The 24,389-nt window shown below is 39.7% G+C and overlaps 1 protein-coding gene across 1 annotated transcript in view; it reads right to left on the reverse strand.

The window, feature by feature from the left end:
• The window catches only part of LOC108424938 (histamine H3 receptor), a 42,940-nt gene that overhangs the window by 12,596 nt on the left and 5,955 nt on the right, over positions 1-24,389 (reverse strand). Inside the window, exon 2 of the mRNA XM_017693265.2 lies at positions 21,326-21,492. Within this exon, the coding sequence (XP_017548754.2) occupies positions 21,326-21,492 (167 nt within the window). The remainder of the gene's footprint in view (positions 1-21,325; positions 21,493-24,389) is intronic.

Below are 24,389 nucleotides of genomic sequence, written 5' to 3' on the forward strand. Positions count from 1 at the left end.
TCATGAAGAGTACATCATCTGAGCGGACTACTGAAGAGCTTAGATCCATTTTCAGTCATTTCGGGTTGCCAGAACAACTTGTTAGTGATAATGGATCACAATTCGTATCAGCGGAATTTCAATCATTCCTGAAAACAAATGGAATCAAGCACCTTCGATCAGCACCATATCACCCGGCAACAAATGGGTTAGCTGAAAGATTTGTGCAGACATTGAAACAAGCTCTATGCTCATCTCTGGGTAATGGATCTCTGAACCGACAACTGAATTCATTTCTGCTGACATACAGAAGTACACCTTATGCTACCACCAAGGTCACCCTGCCTTTGCCATGATGAAGCGACAACTTTGTACCAGGTTAGACCTTCTGAGACCTCCAAGAACCAAGGAAACTGTACAAACTCAGCAAAGAGCTCAGATGGAAAGACGAGCAAAAGTTAAGCAGAGAAAATTCTGTACAGGTGAAAATGTTCTAGCATGGAACTACAGCAAGGGCGAGAAATGGGTTCCAGCTATTGTAGTAGCACAGACTGACCCAGTCTCATACACTGACCAAACAAAGAGTGATGAGATCTGGAGAAGACATATTGACCAGTTATTGTCCTCAACAAATTCCAGTGATGAGCAACACCTATACATAACCCTTTTCAGAAAGGTTCTATGCAGAACCATATAAAACACATTCTCCATCAATCTGAAATACCCTTTAATGATGCAAGGAAACATTTAATCATGATAAAGCATTCTGAGTGAACTAAAGAACCTTTGAAGAACCATCTTTTTGGAGTGTGTATGATAGAAAATGTGTGCAATTATTGACAAAACTTGGCAGGTAAAAGCTGAGTGGACATCAACCAGACCAAAATGTTAATTGGCCATCCTTTAGTATCATGTACTCTAGACACTTGCTTGACTATGACTTGTATTACTATACCATGCAGCTCATGGGATCCACCAGAACAAGGCTTGGCTAGTCTCATTTACTTGTAAAAAAGTATTGTAAAGGAAACACAATACATACTGTATTGATAAATTTGTGTATCGTTATATCGCTTGGGGAAAAGCTTTAACATTGTGCTATGAATGTGGATTAAATCAGTTTGTACACTTTCTCTAAAGCTACTTTAGCATAACTTTTCTCAAACTTTTCAGGGAAATGTTTTACATTTCACAGCAGTAAATCAAATGTGTGTGTGTATTTTTCTGGCTTGTACTGGACTAAGGTGATGTAACATTCAGGTATGTTGCTCATCCCGGAGTCCGTTTATCACAGGGCAGTTTGCTTTTTGATGTAGGAATGGGTCAAACTCCTACAGGCAGTTCTGGAGATTTGCAGCGGCGCCGGGTTCGTACTGATTTTTGTGCACCCAGGTGTACTTCAGATAGAAACCAGGCCAATTTAACTCATATCAATGAAACTGGGAATCAAACCCAAAGTACAACTGCAAACAATCAGCAACGGGAGTGACCTTTACTGAACTGTCACACCACAAAGATCACGGTAAATTGGTAGAGCCAGAATTAGTTTGTATATCCTCTCTCTAAATGGATTTTAATATCAATACTTTTACATTTCAGAGCAGAAAATCAACCATGCAAGTAGTTTTCTCATCTGTAGTGGTCAGAGGTGATGTAACCTAGAGGATGACTGCTCATACTGGAGTCAATATATCATAGTGTGGTCTGCATTTGGATGCAGGAATGAGTCAAACTGCTATATTGAGCTTTAGGTGTTTTCAGCAACACTAAATTTGCAGTACTGAGTTTGTTCATGCATGTGTCGCCCCTTGGGTGTTCTTCAGATAGAAACCTGGGCAATTCTAAGGAGAATTTCAATTCATTTCAATCATTAATATGTAGACAAAGTCATTCAGAGGAGTTTGATGTGAAACGGTTCATTGTTACTCAGATTTCTTTACAGTGGCGCTGATAGGAACCCGGGGTTACAATTTCTACAATGCTTTTACTTACTATCCAAAACCACCAGTGAAGCTACATGTGAGTTTTTCAATGTAATGTTTTATTGTAATACTTGTAAAATAGAGGACTACTCTGCCATAAACTGCACTGCATATACCTACCCAACATTAATGGATATTTGAAAATACATTTTAGGCCAAAATCTTATCACAGAAATATAAAATAATGTCTAAAAACAAGCAACAAGCAGCTCTGGTGGCTCCACAGCAGAATTAGATTTGATGTCAAATAAAATAATCCTCTTTTACAGTAAAATAAAGCTCTGCTGGTCGTTCAACGCAGTTTAACAGTAAATGGTCTTAAGCGCTGGAGTTAATGTAAAACTGCTAATTCACCCTTTAACCCTGAAAGTTGGCATGCAGACTGCTGGTCATCATAGCAACGCAGACAGCAGTCTCGCCTACTGTCGCCCATTTAAGGTGGAACAGAAAATTTAAACAGGAGAATGAGAAGCTGACTCTGGCGTCATAAAAAGTTGAACATTGAGAGACATTTTACAAGAAACTGTTCTACTTTTGTGGGAAAGTTTCCTGCTGGAGATGTGAGAAAAGCAGCTATAGCTGAGCTAAAGTTTAAAGCACAGCAAAGTAAGTCTGTATTTTCAGTTATGTTTTTTGGCCTATACTAGTACATCAGCACATATTGAGGCATATTAACAGCTAAGATGGTAAAATGGACAAAAAATTGCTCCCAAGGTGACTTGATTTTTGCTATAAGAACAAAACGGCTCTTCTTAACATTTGGGTTGCTACGTTTGTTTCCCTCAAGACCCATGTATGAAAAAGAGATGTCAGAGTGAAGATAGAACCTTTACATTATGTGGAGGTTCTTTAAATGTCACATTTTTAAAAAGGTTCTTTACACTCACACAACGCCAACACATCTTACACATTCTTTTTTTTTTTTTTTGCATTTTTCCCTGATTTTCTCTCCAATTTAGTCGTCTCCAATTCCATCCACTAGTGCACACGATTCTACCAATGCTAGGATGGTGAAGGCTAACACAGGCTTCCTCCGAGACCTGGTCTTACACATTTTACAAAGCCTTCCATTAAACATTGTACCCTTTTGGGCACCTTTATTTTAAGAGAATGTATCATAGTGCAGGCTGCTTTTGGATGTAGGAAAGGGTGAAACATCTAAATGCATTATTTCCAAATCTTATATTGTCATCAGCGCCACAAGTAACAAGAGGCAAAGGGCATAAAATGCTCACATATTCAAAATGACTGTACCTGAAAACAAAATAATGGCCAAAATGCTTCCATAATAATGTGACTTTCTGCTTAATAAAATCATTACAGTGAAAAAAAAAAGTAATTGAGAGTGGTTTGGTGTGAAATGCTCTGTTCTAGAGAAACTGGTGGTGATAGGAACCAGACGTCTGAAGAGTTGCCTCTAAAAGCATTACATCCATTTTTTGGATATGTCTGAAATATTGTTTTAAGGTAAACTCTCAGGAAAAAAAAGGTACTATACTCTCACTGGGGCAGGACCCCTGTCATCACTGAGGTGGTACCCTCAAGGGTACGTCTCAGTACCTTTAGTCAGGGAACATAACTGAACCATAATCCACTGAAATGATCTGTTCTAAGCTGGACTGACTCCACACCCCCCGCCTCGCCTCCAGGCTTTTATTCCACTGCTCTGTTTTAAAACATACGAAATTATGAAAAGGAACAAATATGAACTTTTCACCTGGAAAAACTCATTTAAGGTTCATAATCAGACCTTAAAACCACTGCAGAACCTTTGGGGGAACATTTACATTGTTTGTACTTGATGAATGAAAAATGTACCTGAACAGAACCTTCATTTCTACCCCAAAACATTTTATATATATAAAAAAAATGGTAAAGAGACACATGCAGGGTGTTGTTAGGCAAAATAGCCCCCAAGGAAAACTGGTTTATCACTCTTTTATCATGACTGGCATTCCATATATAACTCAGAAGGCACGTGTAGGTGTTGGATAGCAAATAAAGTGGTTATACTTGCTTTGTACCCATCTTGACTCCTGGTTCCTATCACAACCACTGTTAAGAAATCTGAGCCAGCACCTTTCTCTGTTAAAGCGCATGAAACCACTCTGAGTGACTGTTTACTTCTCAACGACTGAGTTATGAAGAATGTCTGAAATGTAGTAAATCAGTGTTGATGAATGAATGTCACAATTGTGATAATAAAACATTTAAAACATTGCTTTAACCTCTGATCTTAACAGGATGACCGCTGTCTTCTGTAGATAAACTGGACACCTACATATATATATATATATATATATACACACACACACACACACACATATATACACCTGTACTTTATATGAGAAACTGCTAATGCTAGTATCTCAATCTAAGAGCATTCACCAGGCCTGTATTCTCTCCTTAACGTTAAATCTGTGCACGGCTCTGCAGCTGGTACTAAACTGCTAGTCAGTGTTCTGGTGAAGCTTAATTGTTATTGTGAGTACTTCCACCCCCCGTTGTGTATAAAATGCCCCTGGCTTTCAGTAAGTGAGGTCAAATATTTAATGTTGCCCATTATTTCCTAACTTGGCTGCACTGACAGCCTGACAAAAATAAAGGCTCCTTAATGGCTCCTGGCTTTAATGTAAGTTTCTAAGAAAATCCTGGTCAATCAAAAAGAAAAGAAAAAAAAAATACATCAGAAGAAAATACAGGGTGAGAAATGTTGCTAACACTTTATTTGAAGGCTCCATACATAAGGGCTTCATAACACATTCATAAGCACTGAATAATGTGTTTATGAAGCACTACTTGAACATTTATTAAGTGCTTATGTCGGTTCTCGCAACCTGACATAAGATGTTTTATGAAATAAATGACATTGTACTGACATAATATGAATAAACGTTGAACATATTTACAGCACTAAACATATTTAAACCCTATACATAATTGCATCAATCATCTTATCTATGCCATGGAGGGAAGAGGGGGTGGTTTCCAGGCATATTTCACCTGATATTAATACAATATCATCTTGAGAATGCTGACATAAATAGTTATGTATAGTGTTTTAAATGTTTAGTGCTGTAAATATGCTCAAGGTTTATTCATATTATGTCAGTACAATGTCATTTATTTCATAAAACATCTTATGTCAGGTTGCGAGAACCGACATAAGCACTTAATAAATGTTCAAGTAGTGCTTCATAAACACATTATTCAGAGCTTATGAATGCGTCATGAAGCCCTTGAGTCACACATCACTCCCTCCTCGCCTCCGACCCCTCTGGGATTTAGATGCTGGGCTCATGATTTACATTTAGCACTGGGCCTGCATAGAAGAACCAGTGTTGGTTCCCTAAGGATCCTTTCAGTAAAAGGTTCTTTAAAGAAATAATTATTATAAATGAAGTGTGGGAGTGTGGAAATCGTAATAAAGTTTAAATTCTTTAAAAAAAAAAGATGATTCTTCAAGGGGTCTTCAGGAAAGAATCTGGTTCTATATAGAACCCTGAACACTCAAAGAACCCATTGCATGGTTACAGGGTTCTTTGCATCATAAAGCGTTCTTCAGATCGATAGAGAATGTGCTGTAGATGGTTGTATGTTGAACCTTTTTGAAAAAGGTTCTATGTACCAAAAAGTGTTCTTCTATTGCTATAAGCTTGACATTGTCACAATAGAAGAACCCTTTTTGGTACAATATAGAACCCTTTTCAAGAATGTGCCTTATAGAATCATTTAAAACACATTCGCCATCAGTCTGAAGAACGCTTTCGGATGCAAAGAACCCTGTAACCATGCAAAGGGTTCTTGGAGTGTTCAGGGTTCTATATCGATCCATTTTCTTTACTTAAGAACCCTCTTTTTTTAACAGTTTAATGTAAATGGTCTGTAGTTTAGGGTTCTTACTACATTACGTGGAGGTTCTTTACACTCCTACATTTCATGTTTAAAAACGGATCTCTAAAGAATCGTCTATTTAAGGTTCTTTAGGGAACCCAAAGTGGTTATTTGTGGTTTAGTGCAAAAAAAACCCCAAATAAATAAACAAAAAACTTTTTGGCACCTTTGTTTTATAGATTGTCATGTTAAATTTGCATATTAATTAAGGGTTTTTCTTAGAAATGTATATCCAAGCCATTTCGAAACCTTTATTTTTCCGTGCAACCACTGTGGTGTTTACATTGTTTGTATACATTTATTTCTAACAGTGTACAGAAACAAACACAATCGAAAAATAACTTGTTGTCTGAACTTAATTCAATTAGACCCACATTCCCCTTCAGTTAAATGCAGTCGAGTTAGTCTGTGCAGACTTTGTTACCTCAAGATGACGTTAAAATGTTGATGGAACAAAACTGAAACACTTCAATGCACCTTACTTCGGATTTCACTGGAAGGAAATTCTCTTTGGATCCATGTAAACTCAAAATTCACTGAAATGTTCTTCCATTCATTTTTGTCCATTTTACCTAAAGCAGTTACTTAAAGACAAGTGATTTATTTAACGTGAACATATTTTCAGTTTGTAAGCCAAACAACCCTGTTGGTTCATTGTTTTCAGCCTGAGCTCTGACTACGCCTTGTTATCACGGGGTGCATGTCAGGACTTTTTGTCGTCAGTTAAGAATAAGTTTTATTTCATGTGTTCATTGCGTTATCTTGCTTTAGCCGAAAGGCAATTTATTTTGCCGTGGGCTTGCTCTCAGCATGGGAATGACACAAAATTGTGGTACTTCAAAGCCATGAAATTGGAAGCATTTCTTCCAGTGAATTAAGTTTCTTTTGTGTGATCTGTTGACGTGGGAGTTCTGAGGGTTAGCCTCGTGTGAGTGTATTAACAAGCATCAAATCTATGAAAGAAAATCAGAGACGTCAGTGTTTGTTTTAGCTGGCAATGTTAGACAAAGCCAAACGTATCTTTCACATAATACTATTACACCCTTGATTGATTATCCAGTAAAAAGATTAACTGTGTTCCGTTTTGCTGCAGTGCTCCTGGTTTTGGAGGCGCTGGCGTGATGAACGTGTGTTTGGTCTGCTGATGGATTGTGCTGGTGGCGCTCAGCGAAGCTGCAGGTGATGCTCCGACTCCAGCCAGGGGGAGAAAAGCTTGGTGGCTTTTTCCATTTCCAAAAATGACAAATGAGATGACAACCAAGAAAAGCAATCATCCGCTTTCGTTCGGTCTCAGGAAAGTGCGAGTCCTTGAGGTGCGTCGTTGTGATATACCTCTGTCCTCCCACTACAAAAAGTGGAAATAGGAGTTTCCTTTAGGGAGTGGAGAAGCAGAAAGCTTTGGGCCGCAGTGGCTCCAGACTTTTATTATAGCATTTCACGCCTCGCAGCACTCGCAGCTCCAAGTTTGGAGATTACATAAACCTCAAAGTATTCAAGGTTGCAAATAAGGACTATTCACATGAGGAATTGTTCACTCCGGTTTGGGCAAGATCTCTGTTAGCCCACTGCTATTTCACGGACACCCTGAGACCGAGGCAGTTCAGAGCTCAAGCTTTTCAGCATTTTCCTCCAAAATGCCACTGTCAGTATATAAGAGACTGCGTTCTATTACTCTGCATGAGGTCCAAGCCTCCTACAAATGTCCTAAAATGTTTACCATGCAATGGCTCATTAGTGACTCACGTAACAGTTTTGCTCTTTTAAAAGCAATTAGAGACAGAAAAATCCCTACTGCTGTAATGAACAGCATGCAGCACCATTCATTACAACAATCAGCTCTTTAAGCGAAACGAGATTACATATTTATTCAGAATTCACCCCAAAATCTCATGCATTATGCATGAAACGGTAGAACGCACTCTCGAAATGATGATGTCTGCAAATGTTTAATCGCTTTGAGAAAAATGAGACATTACTCAACGTATTTAAACAGTGGGAGCTTCGGATTATAAGCCGAAAGTAGCACACGATGTGTTTTGTTCAAGAAGGCTATAAGGTTCTATTAGGTATTATTGAGATATCAGTTCTTATTTCTGTAATATTCAACATACATAAACAAACACACGTTTTTTATCACCAAGAATTTTGTCGCCACTTTGTAAACCCTTATAATAAAAGAAGCTGAACTTGTTTTTCTACTGAAAGTCGACCCGTTTTCCCCCAAATCTGGGCTATAAACTATAAACAGACGGCGTCTCTTCAGTGATCTGCTCTGGAAACATCACTTTTAGAAAATAACGGAGATTTTTGGCTGTCAGCAGTAAATCGTAAGTATAGAGTGACATGTGTGATCATAAAACACCACAAAAAGAAAGAAATAAAATAAAATTGTACATTTATTTGATGCAGTTGCTGAATAATTTACCTTAAAATTTGGTCATGTAGATTCAGATGGACAAACCAAAGTATACCCTATGCCTGGGAATCATAGGAGGGGACTTCTGGGCTAAAACCTAACATGTTCTTTGTCATTTTATTACAGTTTTCTGTAGCTCAGCATTGTCTTCTCACTACAATTCCCAGCATGCATTACACAAATGCATCATAAAACAATTGGGAATCCCTGTGGTGCCAAACAATCCTATCTTCAAGCCACTTAAACCACTAGGCTAATATTCTATAGACTGTGTTCGCTACAAACTTAAAAAGATGATTCTTCAAGGGTTCTTTATTAAAGACAATAGTTCTATATAGAACCATGAGCATGGTTAAATTATTCTTCAGATTGATGATGTTGAGTGTGTATATGGCTCTATATAGCACCAAAAAGGTTTTGTAATTGTAACATCAACTATATAGAACCCTTTTTAAAAAAGGTTTCTATATAGAACCTTACACAACACATTTTTCATCAATCTGAAGAACGATTTCATGATGCAAAGAGCTCTAAGCATGCATACGGTTCTTTGAGTGTTCATGGCTCTATATAGAACCATTGTCTTTACTAAAGAACCCTTAAAGAACCATCGTTTTAAGTGTGTATTATATGTCCACCCTATTAAAAATGGTGGTTCTTCAGTGGTTCTTTACTAAAGAAAATAGTTCCTTGGAGAACATTAAACACTCAAAGAAGATTTTGCATGAATAACGGGTTCTTTGCATTGCGAAATGGTTTTTCTGTATAGAACCTTTTGAAAAGGGTTCTATATAGCACCAAAAAGGGTTCTTCTATTGTTATAAGCTTGACATTGTAACCGCAACAAAACCCTTTTTGGTGCTGTGTAGAACCCTTTTCAAAAAGGTTCTGTAAGAACCTTATACAACACACTTTTCATCGATCTGAAAAACCGTTTCACAGTGCAAACCTTTAAGCATGGAAAAGGTTCTTTGAGTGTTCATGGCTCTATATAGAACCATTGTCTTTACTAAAGAACCCGCAAAGAACCTTTTTTAAGAGTGTAGCTAATGAAAAAAAATCCAAACCCCAAAAATTCACCCAAAGCAGTGGTAGTAGTAGTTTTTCAAAAGTTACTCCGATCTTCAAGACACATCATCGTAATGTTTTTTTCTGATTACTCCTTAAACTGGAATGTCATATTTTACAGACTACACTGCTGTAGGATGTAGTGATGGGTAAATTTGCCATGTTGGCCTCAGTGCCTCTTTAAGGGGGTGAGGTAGATGAGAAATTTGAACCGCTCCGTCAATTAGGGGCCCATATCTGTTTGCAGTCTGTCTGAGCTTTTAAACTGTCTCCTTGACTGTGGGCCAAAATGCCATATTCTAACTCTATGATGTTTTCTCTATAGAGCGGTGGTCACCATCCCTCCTCCTGCTGATCTTCATCTTCAACCCAGTTCTAGCCAATCAAGGGCTTCCATCGTTTGTTTTCACTGAACTCTGCAGCCTGCTAGTTCTCCAGGAGGGATGGCGAGAACTTGTGTGGAGTGAGTATTGCACCTTTTTTCTTAATGTCACGCCTCGGACCAACTCGCAATTCAAATTGGACTGCGTTTCCCAGACTCCTTCACAAGAGCATGCGACAGCACAACTTCCCATTGACTTGGAGTCTGAGTCGAACTACTCCACCCACAATCCCAACTGGGATCCCATGACTTCTGACTCTGTAAGACCAACCTATCGGCGCTCTCAATCACCCGATTACTGACTTGATTCTCCTGTGTATATTTGTCACATGTTCAAAGCAGATAGATTATACGCCCGGGCTTTAGAACTAGTCAGTGTGAAGTATTGTTTCTGATGAACTTGCTGAGTGGATTCTCTGATTGTGTTTGCTTGTTTTTGGACCTGTTTTCTGATTTTGCTTGCCCGTTTCTGTACCTCTGCCTTGGGCTCTTGCTGTGTGTTTGTGAAACCTTTGGTTTTGTTTGCTTGATGTTATGATCACCTTTGTGATCCTGCTGCACCTTCTGGCTTTGACCCATGCTAGGACTCTGACTACGCTTTCGTCTGGTGAGAATAAACCTCATCTTGTTCTCTTAATAGCACATGTCTGAATTCTGTCATTTATCCTCATTTGTTTTAGATCCTGATAACCTTACCAACTATCAAGCCTGAAATCACCTTCCTAGTGTGGGCAATTATTTTGGACAACAGAAGAAATCACTTACAATACACCCTGCAGATAAAGTATCATTCCCAATCAAAAGCCAGAGCACCAATCAGGGCCCAGCGGTCACTTTGTTTAGAGCTGGTTTTGACCTGTTGGTCATACCGACCCAGTGCAGCACGCGGTTCAACGTCAGCGCAGCAGCGTAAAACTTTGGGAGAGTCTGATCAACATAAATGATGAACTAACCTAACTTTGTGTAAATAGAGCACAATATAGAAATATGTCCACATATGCAGTTGAGACTGACGCGGCTTTTTTCTGAATTTCTACAAACACCATTTCATTTTATAGTAAATGAGTTTGGGCTGGTTTATGTTTATGAACAGACGCCTACAGATCAACATAGTAAAGGAGCTCATCTGTGATCCTGAGTTTAAAGCCAGTTTTTATTCAACTTAAACTTGGAACTAAGTTGTAAATAAATCTGAAACTGAAACTTTGCTTGTGTGTAAAAAGTGATTTCAGAGCCACTCGGTTCTCCCTGATGGAAACTGTTTACCTTCAGTGTTTTGTGCTTCTGATCATTTTAATAGACGTCAGCGTCACTAATTAATGACGTTCTATTAAAAGACTGGTTTACCAAGAGAGACGCTGGAGGACTTTCACCTGAAATGAGTTCATGAAGCCAGTCTGGTTATAAAAATGATAACAGGACCAGATCAGAGCCAGAATTACTCTTTTAGTACTTTTACTTTATACTTAAGTACATTTGAAGGTAAATACTTTAGTACTTTTAATCTAAAGGGAGGAACTTCTACTTTTACTGGAGTAATATTTTACCTTGGGTGTCTCTGCTTTAACTCAAGTACATGGTTTGTGTACTTCGTCTACTGCTGTTCCTACGGTAACAAAACCGGTGAATGAGTTGATGAGCAGTGGGGGAAGGAAATAAAATAGACACGACTACTCCTAACCGGATTAGCACTTCCCTTTTGGACATCTCTATGGTTCCTACTCTTTCCAGTTTGCTAGTGTAAGACTGCACTGGGAGAGTTGCCAGGATTGTCTGTATCCAGAGGGGACATATCAAGCTTTTTTCCTGGTAACATTCCAGTCAAAGCAAAATATGTAATGTTCCAGCTAATTAGCTATAGCCTCCACTAGCTAGCATCAAACATGTGGCAGGGGATCAAGGAAAACATCAGCATAGATGAACCCTGTTCCAAAGTTCACACTTGTGTACTGGTTTGTGCATTCATGTGTTTTTGCTAAGTGTCCAGGTTTGTCCCATTTCTCAGAGCACACACTAAATGCACCCTTTCCTAAATGCCATGCTGATGCCATATTGGCCTAAGTATATTTTCCTGCGCAGCCTGATTGGTTGAGAAGCGTTCCAAGTATTTGCATCAGTGCCTGTATGATTCCCATAAGTCAGGGGTCGGAAACCAAAATGTTAAAAACAGCCATTTTGTCCTTTCAATAAAAAAATCAAACCACCTTTGGAGCCACAATATTTTATGTCCATTTTACAATCTTGGCTGTAAATATGTCTCAGTATGTACTAATGCCCCAGTGTTGGCTTTAGCTCAGCTATAGCCTCTTTTCTCACATCTCCAGCAGGAAACTTTTTCTCAAAAGTAGAACCGTTTCTTGTAAAACGTCTCAACATTTGACTTCTTTTACGAGACTAAAGTCGCTTCTCATTCACCAGCTTCTCATTCTAATTTTCTTGTTCCACCTTAAGAATGTAACTGTTGCACCATTTAAGGTGGAAGGGGACAATTCAAACAAGAAGCTGACTTCAGCCTCGCAACTCTTTAGTGTTTGATAGTTTCTTGTTGCAGATTAAACATATAAGGAAACCTGCTGAAGTGATTATAAATGCAAATATAAGTGCATTCGCCTCCAAATGATCAATATTCGTCTTAAATCTTTCTCTTCAAGTCTTTCTCTTTTCCTTTTCGTTAGCCACTAGTTAGGTGAGATTGTTGTCTGTGTGCCAAACTTCAGGGCTAAAGGGTGAATTAGCAGTTCTGCGTTAACTTCAGAGTTTATTGGCCATTTACTGCTGAAACTGTGTTGAACGATCAGCAGAGCTTTATTTTATTGCAAATGAGGATTATTTTATTTTTACCTAGAAATCTAATTCTGTGGAGCTGCACCAGAGCAGCAAAAGAGCTGCATGTTACTGATGCAACTTTAACTGTCTATACGTACTACATCATTTATTTTGCATGATATAGGCCCTTTAAATATTATGCAGTCTGCTCCGCTTTCCACAGCTGAAAGGTTCAAAGTGGCCCACTGGTGGTTGCAGGGCACTTATGATGTTTTAGCTAATATGAAATCAATTGAAAACATAAGATACATAATATCAGTTCAGTACTGATCTAGCACCAGAAAAGCTGTGACTGATGTCATAACGTTTTATATTTCAGTGCAAGTCACTGGGTGCATACAGCTCATCTCAGTGTTCAAAACAAAACCATACAAACTATAATATAATAGTGAGCTGGTGTCAAGCTCATCGCGCATGTTTATCAACTAGGATTTTTTAGCTAAATCGTCTGCTCGTTTTCCAGTTTCAGGGAACCGGGTGCATATTGGCTGAATTATTTCAAACTGTTCCTCTGGTTAGGAAGCATCGAGGCCATTCAGGTTTGAAAGCTTGTTTAACGGACTCCTTTACTTTGCTTTATGGAGACGATTCAAATGCAAAAATGGCTCACAGCTGGAGTTCTCTTCCTCTTAACAAGATGGGGTTTCAGACTGGCAGGAAATTATGAGCTATGCGTTTTATGCGCCTCTGAACGCTGCTTCAGAAGATTTGCATGGTGCCGTTATTGGAGATATTCAGAACGAAGCAGTTCAGTTGGGTTTTCACAGACTTTGAGTTCGCGGGAAATAAAAGAAGCTCCTAAATTCTGTTCATCCGGCTTGAGCTGCATTGTTCCAGAGGCTTCCAGGTCGGCTATTTGCTTGCGTGCCTTTTGGGCAAAAAGCTGTTCAAGTATTCATGTTTGCATGTTGTAACAGTCAAATTACTCAGATACTCATTTGCATAATGTATTTGCATAAGTACATAACCAAGTGAAGACTTTGTGGTAGTTGTGCTGACTCAAGATCGAGACTTTGTGGAATTCAAGGCGGTGTCAAGGCTGAGACTTTGTAGTAGTGGAGTCTGAGTCAAGGCTGACACTCTTTAGTAGTGGAGTGCAAGTCAAGACCAAGGCCTTGTAGCAGTTGACCCTGAGTCAAGAATGAGATTTTGTGGAGTCAAGTCTAAGATTTAGTAGTAGTGACTTTGTAGTAGTCCAAATTAAGACACAGTCTTTATTGTAGTTGCGCTCAAGTCAGGGACAATACTTTGTAGTAGTTGAGTCCAAGTCAAGGACAATACTTTGTAGTAGTCAAGTCCAACTCAAGAAGTTGGAGAATTTAAGTCCCAGTCAACACAAAGTTTGTAGTAGTGGAGTGTGAGTCAAAACTGGACTTTGTAGAAATCGAGTCAGAGTCAAGGCTGAGACTTTGTAGTAGTTGAGTCTCAGTCAAGACTGAGACTTTGTAGTAGTGGAGTCAGAGTCAAGACTGAGACTTTGTAGTAGTGGAGTCAATTCTGACACTTTGTAGTAGTGGAGTCCGAGTCAATTCTGATACTTTGTAGTAGTGGAGTCCGAGTCAATTCTGACACTTTGTAGTAGTGGAGTCCGAGTCAAGGCTGACACTTTGTAGTAGTGGAGTCCGAGTCGAGGCTGACACTTTGTAGTAGTGGAGTCCGAGTCGAGGCTGACACTTTGTAGTAGTGGAGTCAGAGTCAAGGCTGACACTTTGTAGTAGTGGAGTCCGAGTCGAGGCTGACACTTTGTAGTAGTGGAGTCAGAGTCGAGGCTGACACTTTGTAGTAGTGGAGTCCGAGTCGAGGCTGACACTTTGTAGTAGTGGAGTCAGAGTCAAGGCTGACACTTTGTAGTAGTGGAGTCCGAGTCGAGGCTGACACTTTGTAGTAGTGGAGTCCGAGTCGAGGCTGACACTTTGTAGTAGTGGAGTCCGAGTCGAGGCTGACACTTTGCTCAGAATAATAAAATAAAAAGAAAAAGGGGAAAAAACGAAATCCAAGGTTTCTGCTTTAAACATTGCTGTGTAATGAGAGACAATTAGATTCTCTTTTTTTTTTACAGTGGCACCTGCTTTATTTTACACTCTGTTAGATCCGGCCAGCCATTAGCAGCTGCACTTTCTCCTGAAATATGTGCTCCATAGACTCGAACACATACAGTATAGATGTATGAATGCTGAAAAGTTCTCTCCTGCTGTTCCAGGAGGCTTAAGTGGGGAAAATCTCCCTCACCACTGTGACAGTCACTTTCTTTATCACTACATGTGGTAGTAATTTCTCCATGTAATAGGACAACATCCATGAATTATTATTAAATATTACTCGACAGGTCACACTGCACTAGGCTGTATCCCCATATAGGTGGAAAACTTTGAATTATTTGTTTAAACTTTACTCTGGAATTAAGCATCGTGGTGGGCTGTGATGACTTCCATTCATAGTCTGCCAGCAGAAGCCCTAAGATTTCATGACCCTCCAGGTGCCTCAAAAAAGCCCTTGATTTTACCAAAAAACATAACATCTATTTCAATACAGTCTTTTAAGATAAACAGCCAGAAGAGATTCAAGTTTTCAAAGGGGTGGCCAGAGTGGCCAGTGCCTTCCCTGAAATCTCTGCACTCTTAAAAATGAAAGGTTTCTAAATTGTTCTTGTCCTGGAAAAACCTTTATTTTCTATAGAACCTTTAGACTATCCGGAACTTCTTCAATCTTCAAGGGAGAGTAAAATAAATGCTTAATTAAATTGTTAAACAATGCCGTTTAGAATGGTTTGAACTGAAATTTGCCATTCAAGAGAAACTAACCTAGTCAGAATTGTTCACATTGGTGGTGATAGGAAGCCTTTAAGTTCTCCCCCCCAGGAAGTTGCTCCCTTGTGTTGCCTGATGACTGACACACTGTTTTATGATATTTTCTAGAAGGGGTTTGCCTTACAATGCCCTGCATTTACCTCTCCTCCCTTAGGGAGTTGCAGTGAGTAGCGCTGTCACCTCACAACAAGAATGGTCTGGGTTCGATTCCCCAGCCGGACAACCAGGGTCCCTTCAGTGTGGACTTCGAATGGTCTCCATGTGTCTGCGTGGGTTTCCTCCCTCAGTCCAAAGACATGCAGTCAGGCAAATTGGAGATGCTAAACTGGCCCTAGGTGTGTGTGTGTGTGTGTGTGTGTGTGTGTGTGTGTGTGTGTGTGTGTGAATATGGGTGTTTCCTGGCTTCTGTACAATGAGTGCTTAGATAGGCTCCAGCAACCCCATCAACCGACAAGGATAAGCAGCTTAGTGTGTGTGTGTGTGTGTGTGTTGTAGAGATGTGTGTGTTGACCCCCGGTTATCATCACCACCACTGAAAACGAAAACTGGGTCAGTATGTTCCTCAACACACTTAAAAAGATGGTTCTTCAAGGGTTCTTTAATAAAGGGAATGATACTACTCGGACCATAGGTTCTACATAGACCCATTTCATGCTTAATTGGTTCTTTTGCATGGTGAATGTTCTTCAGATTGATGGAGAATGTATCATATGGTTCTATACAGAAACTTTTGGGAAATGGTTCTATATAGCACCAAGAAGGGTTCTTCTATTGTTACAAGCTTGACAATGTAACAAATAGCGAAACCTTTTATTGGTGTTATACAGAACCATTTTCTACAGGACATATACAACAGATTCTCCATCAATCAGAAGAACTATTTCACCATGCAAAGAACTGCTTAAGCATGAAATGGCTCTATAAAGAACTCATGGTGCTAAATAGAACCATTCCTTTGAAGAACCATCTTCTTTAGGAGTGTATACTCTCTACACTCCATCCAAAGGTTCTTTATGGAACCAAATATGGTTCTCCTATGGCATTGCTCCATAGGAGCACCTTTATTTTTAACTGCTGGATTGTTTTTCAAATCCCACACACATTAATTCTTTACTAGATATTAAACGTATGATGTCTGATTTGCGGATTTCCAAATGAGGCGTGCTGGACATGCATCAAGCATGGCCCATGCTGTGGTTGTAAACCAGCCAACTAGCGGTCCACTGGGGAGCTATATACCAAACACACATGGGTCTGCCTGATTCCCTGCCTCATTTTTCAGTCACGCACTACAGGTTCACTGATTCTCTACAACGCAAGCTGACGTCCTTCAAAAAGCAGGCCTGATTCCACAGCAGTGTGTCTGTGGATCCAGCATATATTGTATCACCTGGATTTTGAGATTAATGTCGGAATAGAACATTACTTGTGAGACCTGCACCTCATCAAACTACTAAGAGCGCCTCTCATACCCCTAATGAATACAATGACACAGACAGGGGAGATAACCCTAGAGCAGAACTCTGACTGAGATATCCATAAATATGGGCACCGAACACCAAGGGCCGCACTCATGAGCCCTTTTCATTTCAAATATGAGCTTCGGTGTCAGTGCCTTTATCTTCCAGCTTATTAACCATGCAGAATTTGCTAACTCTTGCTCATCTGCATAACTCAAAGACCACAAAGTGTCTCCAAGATGAAGCATTACCACAGCGCTACTAAATTATGGATTTTGCATGGAGGAGTCCCTTCATTTTCCAGCTAACCTTGATACCCTGATCTCTCTGTTCAGAAGGCAATCCATTTATTTAAAACATCGGTTTCTTGTTGTGTTTTCAAAGAGACTATATCCTAAATTTGTCCTGTGTATTTTTCTCCTGAGGTCCACTTTGGATATTTGTGTGGGTTTATAGTCATAATTCATTTTTCACTCATTTCCATTTTCCTCGGAATTAATCCGTTTTGTTAAGACTGCCATATCGTGGGCCTAGAATGACAAGGTTCTATCTGCCTTCAGTTCAGTTTTGACATGTTATCAACGACTTCACTTCAAACCAGCAATTTTATGTAGGGCATAAATGGCTTTCATGTGAACAAAGCCATTGCTTTGAGATACTTTTCACTGCTGAGTCTGTAAATCCTGGAATATTCAAAAACAGCCTTTTCCAGAATGGACCAAATGCAGAAAGAACATTTTAACGATCAGAGCTTCCTTTGTGTTTGGAATTAAATGGTTCTAGCTGTGATGAACCCAAACTGGAATGGAAAGTCAGTCACCAGACTGTTACAGACGCAAATTCTGTTGTCATAAATACCTAAAATGTTTGAAATGTACTTCGTGCCTCTGCTTCTTTGCCCGTCTCACGACAGTCATGTTCTCTGGTTCTGAAATGGAGATTTCCACTGACGTTATTTTAGCTAGCTAGCTAATTCATCCTGCTAACCTTGGTAGCAAGCCTGCTGCTTTGCAGATCAGGTAAGCTAGCTAATTAAGCTGGATATCAGTTAGCAACGTTGCTAACTACAGACAGCTAATTGAGCAAGGTAGCTAACTTTAGTGTCTTATTTTCTTGCAAACTAATAACCCCCAAAATGTCCATATTATCTGCTCAATAAACTATATGACCCTGAATTCAGCTTTTATTACTTACTTAGTTAGTTCTCTGATTGTAGAGATAATTTAGCTAGCTGTTTACCTCGCTAACTTTAGCCAACATTAGCAACAGTTCATGTTGCTTAAATTAACAACCCCGTTGATTAGGGAAGACCCAGGATACGCTGGAGCGATTATATCTCTCGCCTGTCTTGGGAACGCCTCGGCATCCCCCCAGAAGAGCAGGAGGAGGTGGTGGAGGAGAGGGAGGCCTACGCCTCTTTGCTTAGGCTGCTGCCCCCCGCGACCTGGACTCGGATAAGCGGTGGAGGATGGATGGATGGATGGATGGCATACAAACATTCCTGATTCCAATAGCCTGTGTAACATCAGGTCATGTGCAAAACCAGGGTTTCAAAACTTTGATGCAGATTGGAGCTATTGATTCATTTCGCTTGGACATTTCGAATGATTCAGAATGAGCATCACTAACTGTGTGTGCATCACTGAGACACAAATGACCACTGCACTGTATTTGCCTCATTCAAAACGCAATGCAGGCTGAATAGGCGGAACTAAACATCTGTAGGCTGAATATCCTACACCCTACAGCCTACACTCAAAAGATTTTAGATTTGTGGCCCCCATAAACATTAAGCAAACATTTTATATTAAAAAAACCCCTGAAAATAGAATTTACTTATTTGTATTCATTAGATGCAAGCCAATTTGGAGGAATTTAATGTATTTACTAATTTAATCAACAGTTCATGGTTTTCGTAACTGTATTTGACCTCGACATGGCATGATGGTTAGTATGAGAGCTGCACCTCAAAAGGAAAGTTGTGCTCATAAAGATCTGCTTTAATTAGTAGTTCAGTTGGGAGTGAACAGAAATTCTAAACCAGGGAATTTTATCACAGCTGCAATCTATAAAGTTCTGTTTATTTCTTATAAAAGTGTGCACGTGTCTGTAAAGAGCCTCAGCAAATACTGTTTAATACAGTTTGGACGACAGTACAGGTTTGTGAATTTAACATGTTTTGTCATTTACTACATTTACACAGTCTGAATAACTGCGCGGTGAATACAGAAGGTCCTACTGACTCTTTAGAAATACATAAATGTGATGTAAAAGTATTGCATAAATCCTACAAGCACTTCTAATTTAAACTTTATTTAATTCATTCAGCTTTACTGAACATGATGGAGAAACATAAATTATTATGTTTTTTATATCGGATTTACGGATTTGAATTGAATGGAAAATTGACATATAATTAAAATACATAAGTTTTAACTTTTGGACTTAAATATTTTTTGAGGGTCTATGTAGTTGGTGTCCATATATTGACTTTTATGGACATGGGTGTGTTTTGAAACTTACACGCTCTATCAAACTCTTCAAAAATAAGTTTTTCCAATGCATTTCTTGTTTTAGATCCTCCTTATTCTCTTTTCAGCATTCTCTCCTGGCTGTATGACAGTAGTGTCATATCGTCGGGTGTGTTTATTTTTGCCGTGAGCTTTGAGCGATGTTGAAATGAGGTTACAAAAGTGACCACTTCTCATCAGCCACTGTGTGCATTATAGCAGATATTAGAGAGTAAACCTCGCTGGGTAAAGATAAGGCTCTTTGGCTTCCCGGCGCATCGTTTGACTTCTGCGTTCCCCTTTTAGCCTTGACTTTTAGCCTTGTGGTTAACATCAGAGGCCGTGCTCAGACAACAAACACAAGCCGGATGGAAAGGTCAGTAAGAGGGGACAGGCTTGTTACGGATGCCTCGTGTCTCATAACTGCCTGAGAGGCTACTTTTGATTGCTGGACAAGCTGCATTCATTCAGTTGTACTGCCTTTAATACCGAATGAGGGCAGTTTGTGCAAATTGTTGTTTACACTGAATGAAAACTTGCCATAGATATTATATGTTTGTAGTTTTGATTGAGTTGGCCTTCAAGGCTGAGCCATCTGTAGAGCGATGAAATTGCTGGAACCGTTACAAAATTGTTCGTTCTGTAGATCATAAAAAGGAGTGAAATACAAATTTATGAAAATTGCATCTGCCTTGGACAGTAATAGGATGGATTTCTTCTAGGAGAGCAAACTGTTTTATGTCCAATAGCAATAACACAATTGTTTGTTTTAAGGTGGAAATAAGAGAGAACTTTTTTTTGGCATAATAGGGACATTTTGCTTCACAGTAAATTGTCATGATGTCCAAGGTGAGTCAAAGGTTATGTTTGGACTGCAGGCAAATCGGATTTGTTTCTCAAATCAGATCTTTTGAGACGTCTGTCCGCACTGTTGTTTGCGAGTGATAAGATCGGATTTGTGTGTCCAGATATCACCAGCCTATCTGCGTGGTTTGCCGTCACTCTAGATTTGACCCACTGCGCAAAAGACGCATTGAATCCAATTTGAGCAGCCAGAGCTTCAATCTGTAAAAACTGATTGGAATCACATTTCCAATTCCAAATGTGGCTTGGATCTAATTTGTAAAAATCAGATTTCATGTGGTCTTAGCTGTCCAAACTATAAAAAATCAAACTGGACATGCCAAAAATCAGATTTGGGCTGGCAGTCTGAACATAGTCAAATGCAACCATCCAAGCAGAGGATCTAATGGGCCTCAGTGCAATAAAATCCCCCATATATGAAAATGACCTTCAATTAATATAAAATGAACATAACTGGCTTGTTTACTCTCCTTTTTATGTCTCTAAGTTGATGATATCCCTTTGCATCCATTTCTGCACAAAGAGGTGCTTCAGATGTAAGCAAAGTAAGAGTGGTTTGGTGTGAAATGCTCAGAAACTCACAGTTAGACTTGTTTACACTGGTGTTGATAGGAACCAGACGTCTGAAGAGTTTAATGCTTTTGAGAGCTTATGATCATTTTTTTAAAGGTTTTTTCCCTAAAATATGTTTTAAATATACTTTTTACATCTGTTCATGGTGGAGAGGTACATGCAGGGTGTTTTACGGTGAATCATCCCCAAAAAAACCTTTTTTTTTTCACATTAACCACTATATAATTAAGTAAAATTAAGTAAGTAAAATTACCCTTGGTTCCTATCACCACCACTGAAAGCTCAGTCAGTAAGTTCCTTTAGAATTAAACGTCCCACATTAAGCCACTTTGAATGACTGTTTACATGTCATTACAAGAAATTTGGGAAAACTGATAGAATTACGCTTTGAATTGAGCCCTAGATCTAATACATAGAGGTACATAGTGATATTGTTATCAGTCTGTGTTATTCCTGATATGTGATTCGCTTTATATTGTTCCCCTATAGCATACCAGCTGAGACACCCTCAAAATGCATGCGTGTGTGTGTGTGTCTGTAGGTGCATTTGAAATCTTTACATACGGCTCTGGTGACAGACAGGAAGCGGTCATAGCTGATGAGGACGATGTTGAAGACTGAAGCCGTGCACAGCAGATAGTCCATCACTAGCCACAGCTTGCAGAGGCCCCGGCCAAGCATCCAGCGGCCTGTCAGGATATAGGGCATGTAGACGGGGATACAGAAAGCCCCTGAACAGAGAATAACAATGCACAGCACATGACACACTGACTGGAGATAATGAGAGCTATATCAGATTGAGTTGGTGAGTCTTCATCAATATTCCAACATGTCATTTTCTCATGCATCTCAGGGACATGCGGTGTGGAGTAGGCCCGTTAACTCAAAATTACAAGCTGGCCTAACAATGCAGCCACTAGCAAGGCAAAGCCATCATTACCGAAGATCACAAAAGCATCTGTCATTGCTGCAATCAAACATGTCACGTGGAGTAGAAGGAGAAGAAATACACCCTGCAACCGCTTCCACCACCGGAGATAAAAATAAGTGGCTGGTGAGCAGTGTCTCACAAATGAATGCAAAAAAACCCATCATTAATTTTTTTTCTTTGGAGGATAGACTGGGCATCACCATATATATATATATATATATATGGTGTGTGTGTGTGTGTGTGTGTGTGTGTGTGTGTGCATACATACATACACACTGATCAGGCATAACATTATGACCACCTCCTTGTTTCTACACTCACTGTCCATCTTATCAGCTCCACTATCAGCTGCACTTTGTAGTTCTACAGTTACAGACTGCAGTCCATCTGTTTCTCTGATACTCTGTTACCCCCTTTTACCCTTTTCTCCAGTGGTCAGGACCCTCATGGACCCTCACAGAGCAGGTAATATTTGGGTGGTGGATCATTCTCAGCACTGCGGTGACACTGACACTGGTAACACTGGTGGTGTGTTAGTGTGTGGTGTGTTAGGTGTGTTGTGCTGGTATGAGTGGATCCGACACAGCAGTGCTCCTGAAGTTTTTAAACACCTCAGTGAGAATAGTCCACCAACTAAAAATATCCAGCCAACTGTCCTGTGGGCAGCGTCCTGTGGGCAGCGTCCTGTGACCACTGATGAAGGACTAGAGGATGACCAACACAAACTGTGCCGCAGCAGATGAGCCATCATCTCTGACTTTACATGCACAAGGTGGACTGACAAGGTAGGAGTGTCTAATACAGTGGACAGTGAGTGGACACGGTGTTGAAAAATTGCAGCAGCACTGCTGTGCCTGATCCACTCATACCAGCACAACACACACTAACACACCACCAATATGTGGGTGTTACTGCAGTGCTGAGAATGATCCACCACCACATGATGTGCATGTATGTAAACAGAAGTCAGAATTCAGCATAACTCCTGTTGTCTAATAGCTGCCTGCAGCATTCAGCTGCAGTTTTGAAGTTTTGTTCCGTTTCGGAGGTCATTGTAAGGCATATTGTGTCCTAAACCACAACTACAAGTCTGCACAACCTTAATGAAGGCCTGGATGCAGTTTGAAAACGTTGAGAGAAGTACTGGGAATGTAGGTACGGAAAGGATTAGGGTGACTATTGACTTCTAGTGTTTGTCAGCAATGTTGGCCTCATAGCTCCAGGTCTAAACTAAGGAAGCAGAATTTGGACACCAAAGATGTCTTGGTTGACCAACTGTGGCTTGGGTTAGTGGAAAATTGTGTACATTTAATTTTTCATTATCATTATTATTCATTTAAATAACAATTTTTATAAATGTTTGTATGGCAATTAAGGGTTACAACCGTGTGTCCAAACCAAGTACCATTCTGGAACTAAGAGTGCTTTATTTTTAAGCAATGAACTAAAACTTCTATACAAAAACATCTACATAAAACTGTCTCACCACAAATCTTAGAGTGAGCTTTGCGGAATTACCAATATGACAACCAAGTAGCCTCATTTATATGTAGAATGACTTCATCAGCTATTTGGGTCTCTAATATGCATTTCTAAGGGCATCACTTGCCCTCACTCTGAAAATAAAGCTGCCAAAAACATTCTTTAAAAGAGGGTTCTTCAAGCGTTCTTCAGGAGAGGCAATGGTTTTATATATAGAACCATGACAACTTAAAGAAGAGCTTAAATGTTTCTTTTCACTGTGAAATGTTCTTCTCTATGATGAAGAACCTCTCGCTTATGGCTCTTTAAAAAAATATGTTTTCCATAGTTTTTTTGTAGCACCAGAATGTATTCCACCATTGTTCCAGTACTGTGAAAGATGCTTTTTTGCTGTGGAAGAACCGATTTTGGTTCCTAACCTTTCAATTGAGGGCTTTTTAAAGAACATTTTGTAGTGTGAAGAACCTGCATATAATGTAATATTTCCATACAAACCGAAAATTTTCCTAGAGCCATAGCCGAGAACATTTTAGGAACCTTTATTTTAAAGAGTTCAAAGACCATCCATGTTTAATGGGGGCGTGTCAGTTCCAAGACAATTCCCTTGTCCTTTTTCACCTCATTTAATCTCAAAACATCGTCTTCTCCAGTTTGTTTAACCTCAAAGACGCTTTCTAAATTCTGCATTTAGCACATTTCAGTGTGTTTCTTTGCTAGTTTGCATACTTTCCTGCTGCTCTTCCACTGAAGATGAAAGCTCTACAAAGAAAAGTGATGTTTCAACACTTCACACCAGCGGGACCCTAAATGAACAAATCAGCACTTCAGGAAGCTTCAGCAAGGCTCTGCTCAAAGGCCGTGAGCGCCTGAGGGTCTCGGGCTAGGCTTTCATTCTTTCTAACCTCTGATTAAATGTGGCAGTAGAAAACCACTGGAGGAAAACCAAAGATCTCTCAACATCAATCTCAGATATTGGCATGTGAGACTGATGTGGCTTTCACTCTTGTTTGACTGAAGTCTGCTGCTGAAGTTTCAAAATCATAGTCATCGTTTACTGAGACCAGAGAGGACAACACAAAAAGCCAGGTGTCAAAACCACCCACACCATGCGAGGACCCGTCGTCCTGGGGTCTGGAATGTTCTTCAGCAGAGCTAAGCCAAATGTTCTTGCTTCTTCTATTGTTTTCAAAATAATGCTCGCGAGAGGGAAGAGCC

Source organism: Pygocentrus nattereri, chromosome 15 (assembly GCF_015220715.1).
Source record: "Pygocentrus nattereri isolate fPygNat1 chromosome 15, fPygNat1.pri, whole genome shotgun sequence".
Lineage (NCBI taxonomy): Eukaryota > Metazoa > Chordata > Actinopteri > Characiformes > Serrasalmidae > Pygocentrus > Pygocentrus nattereri.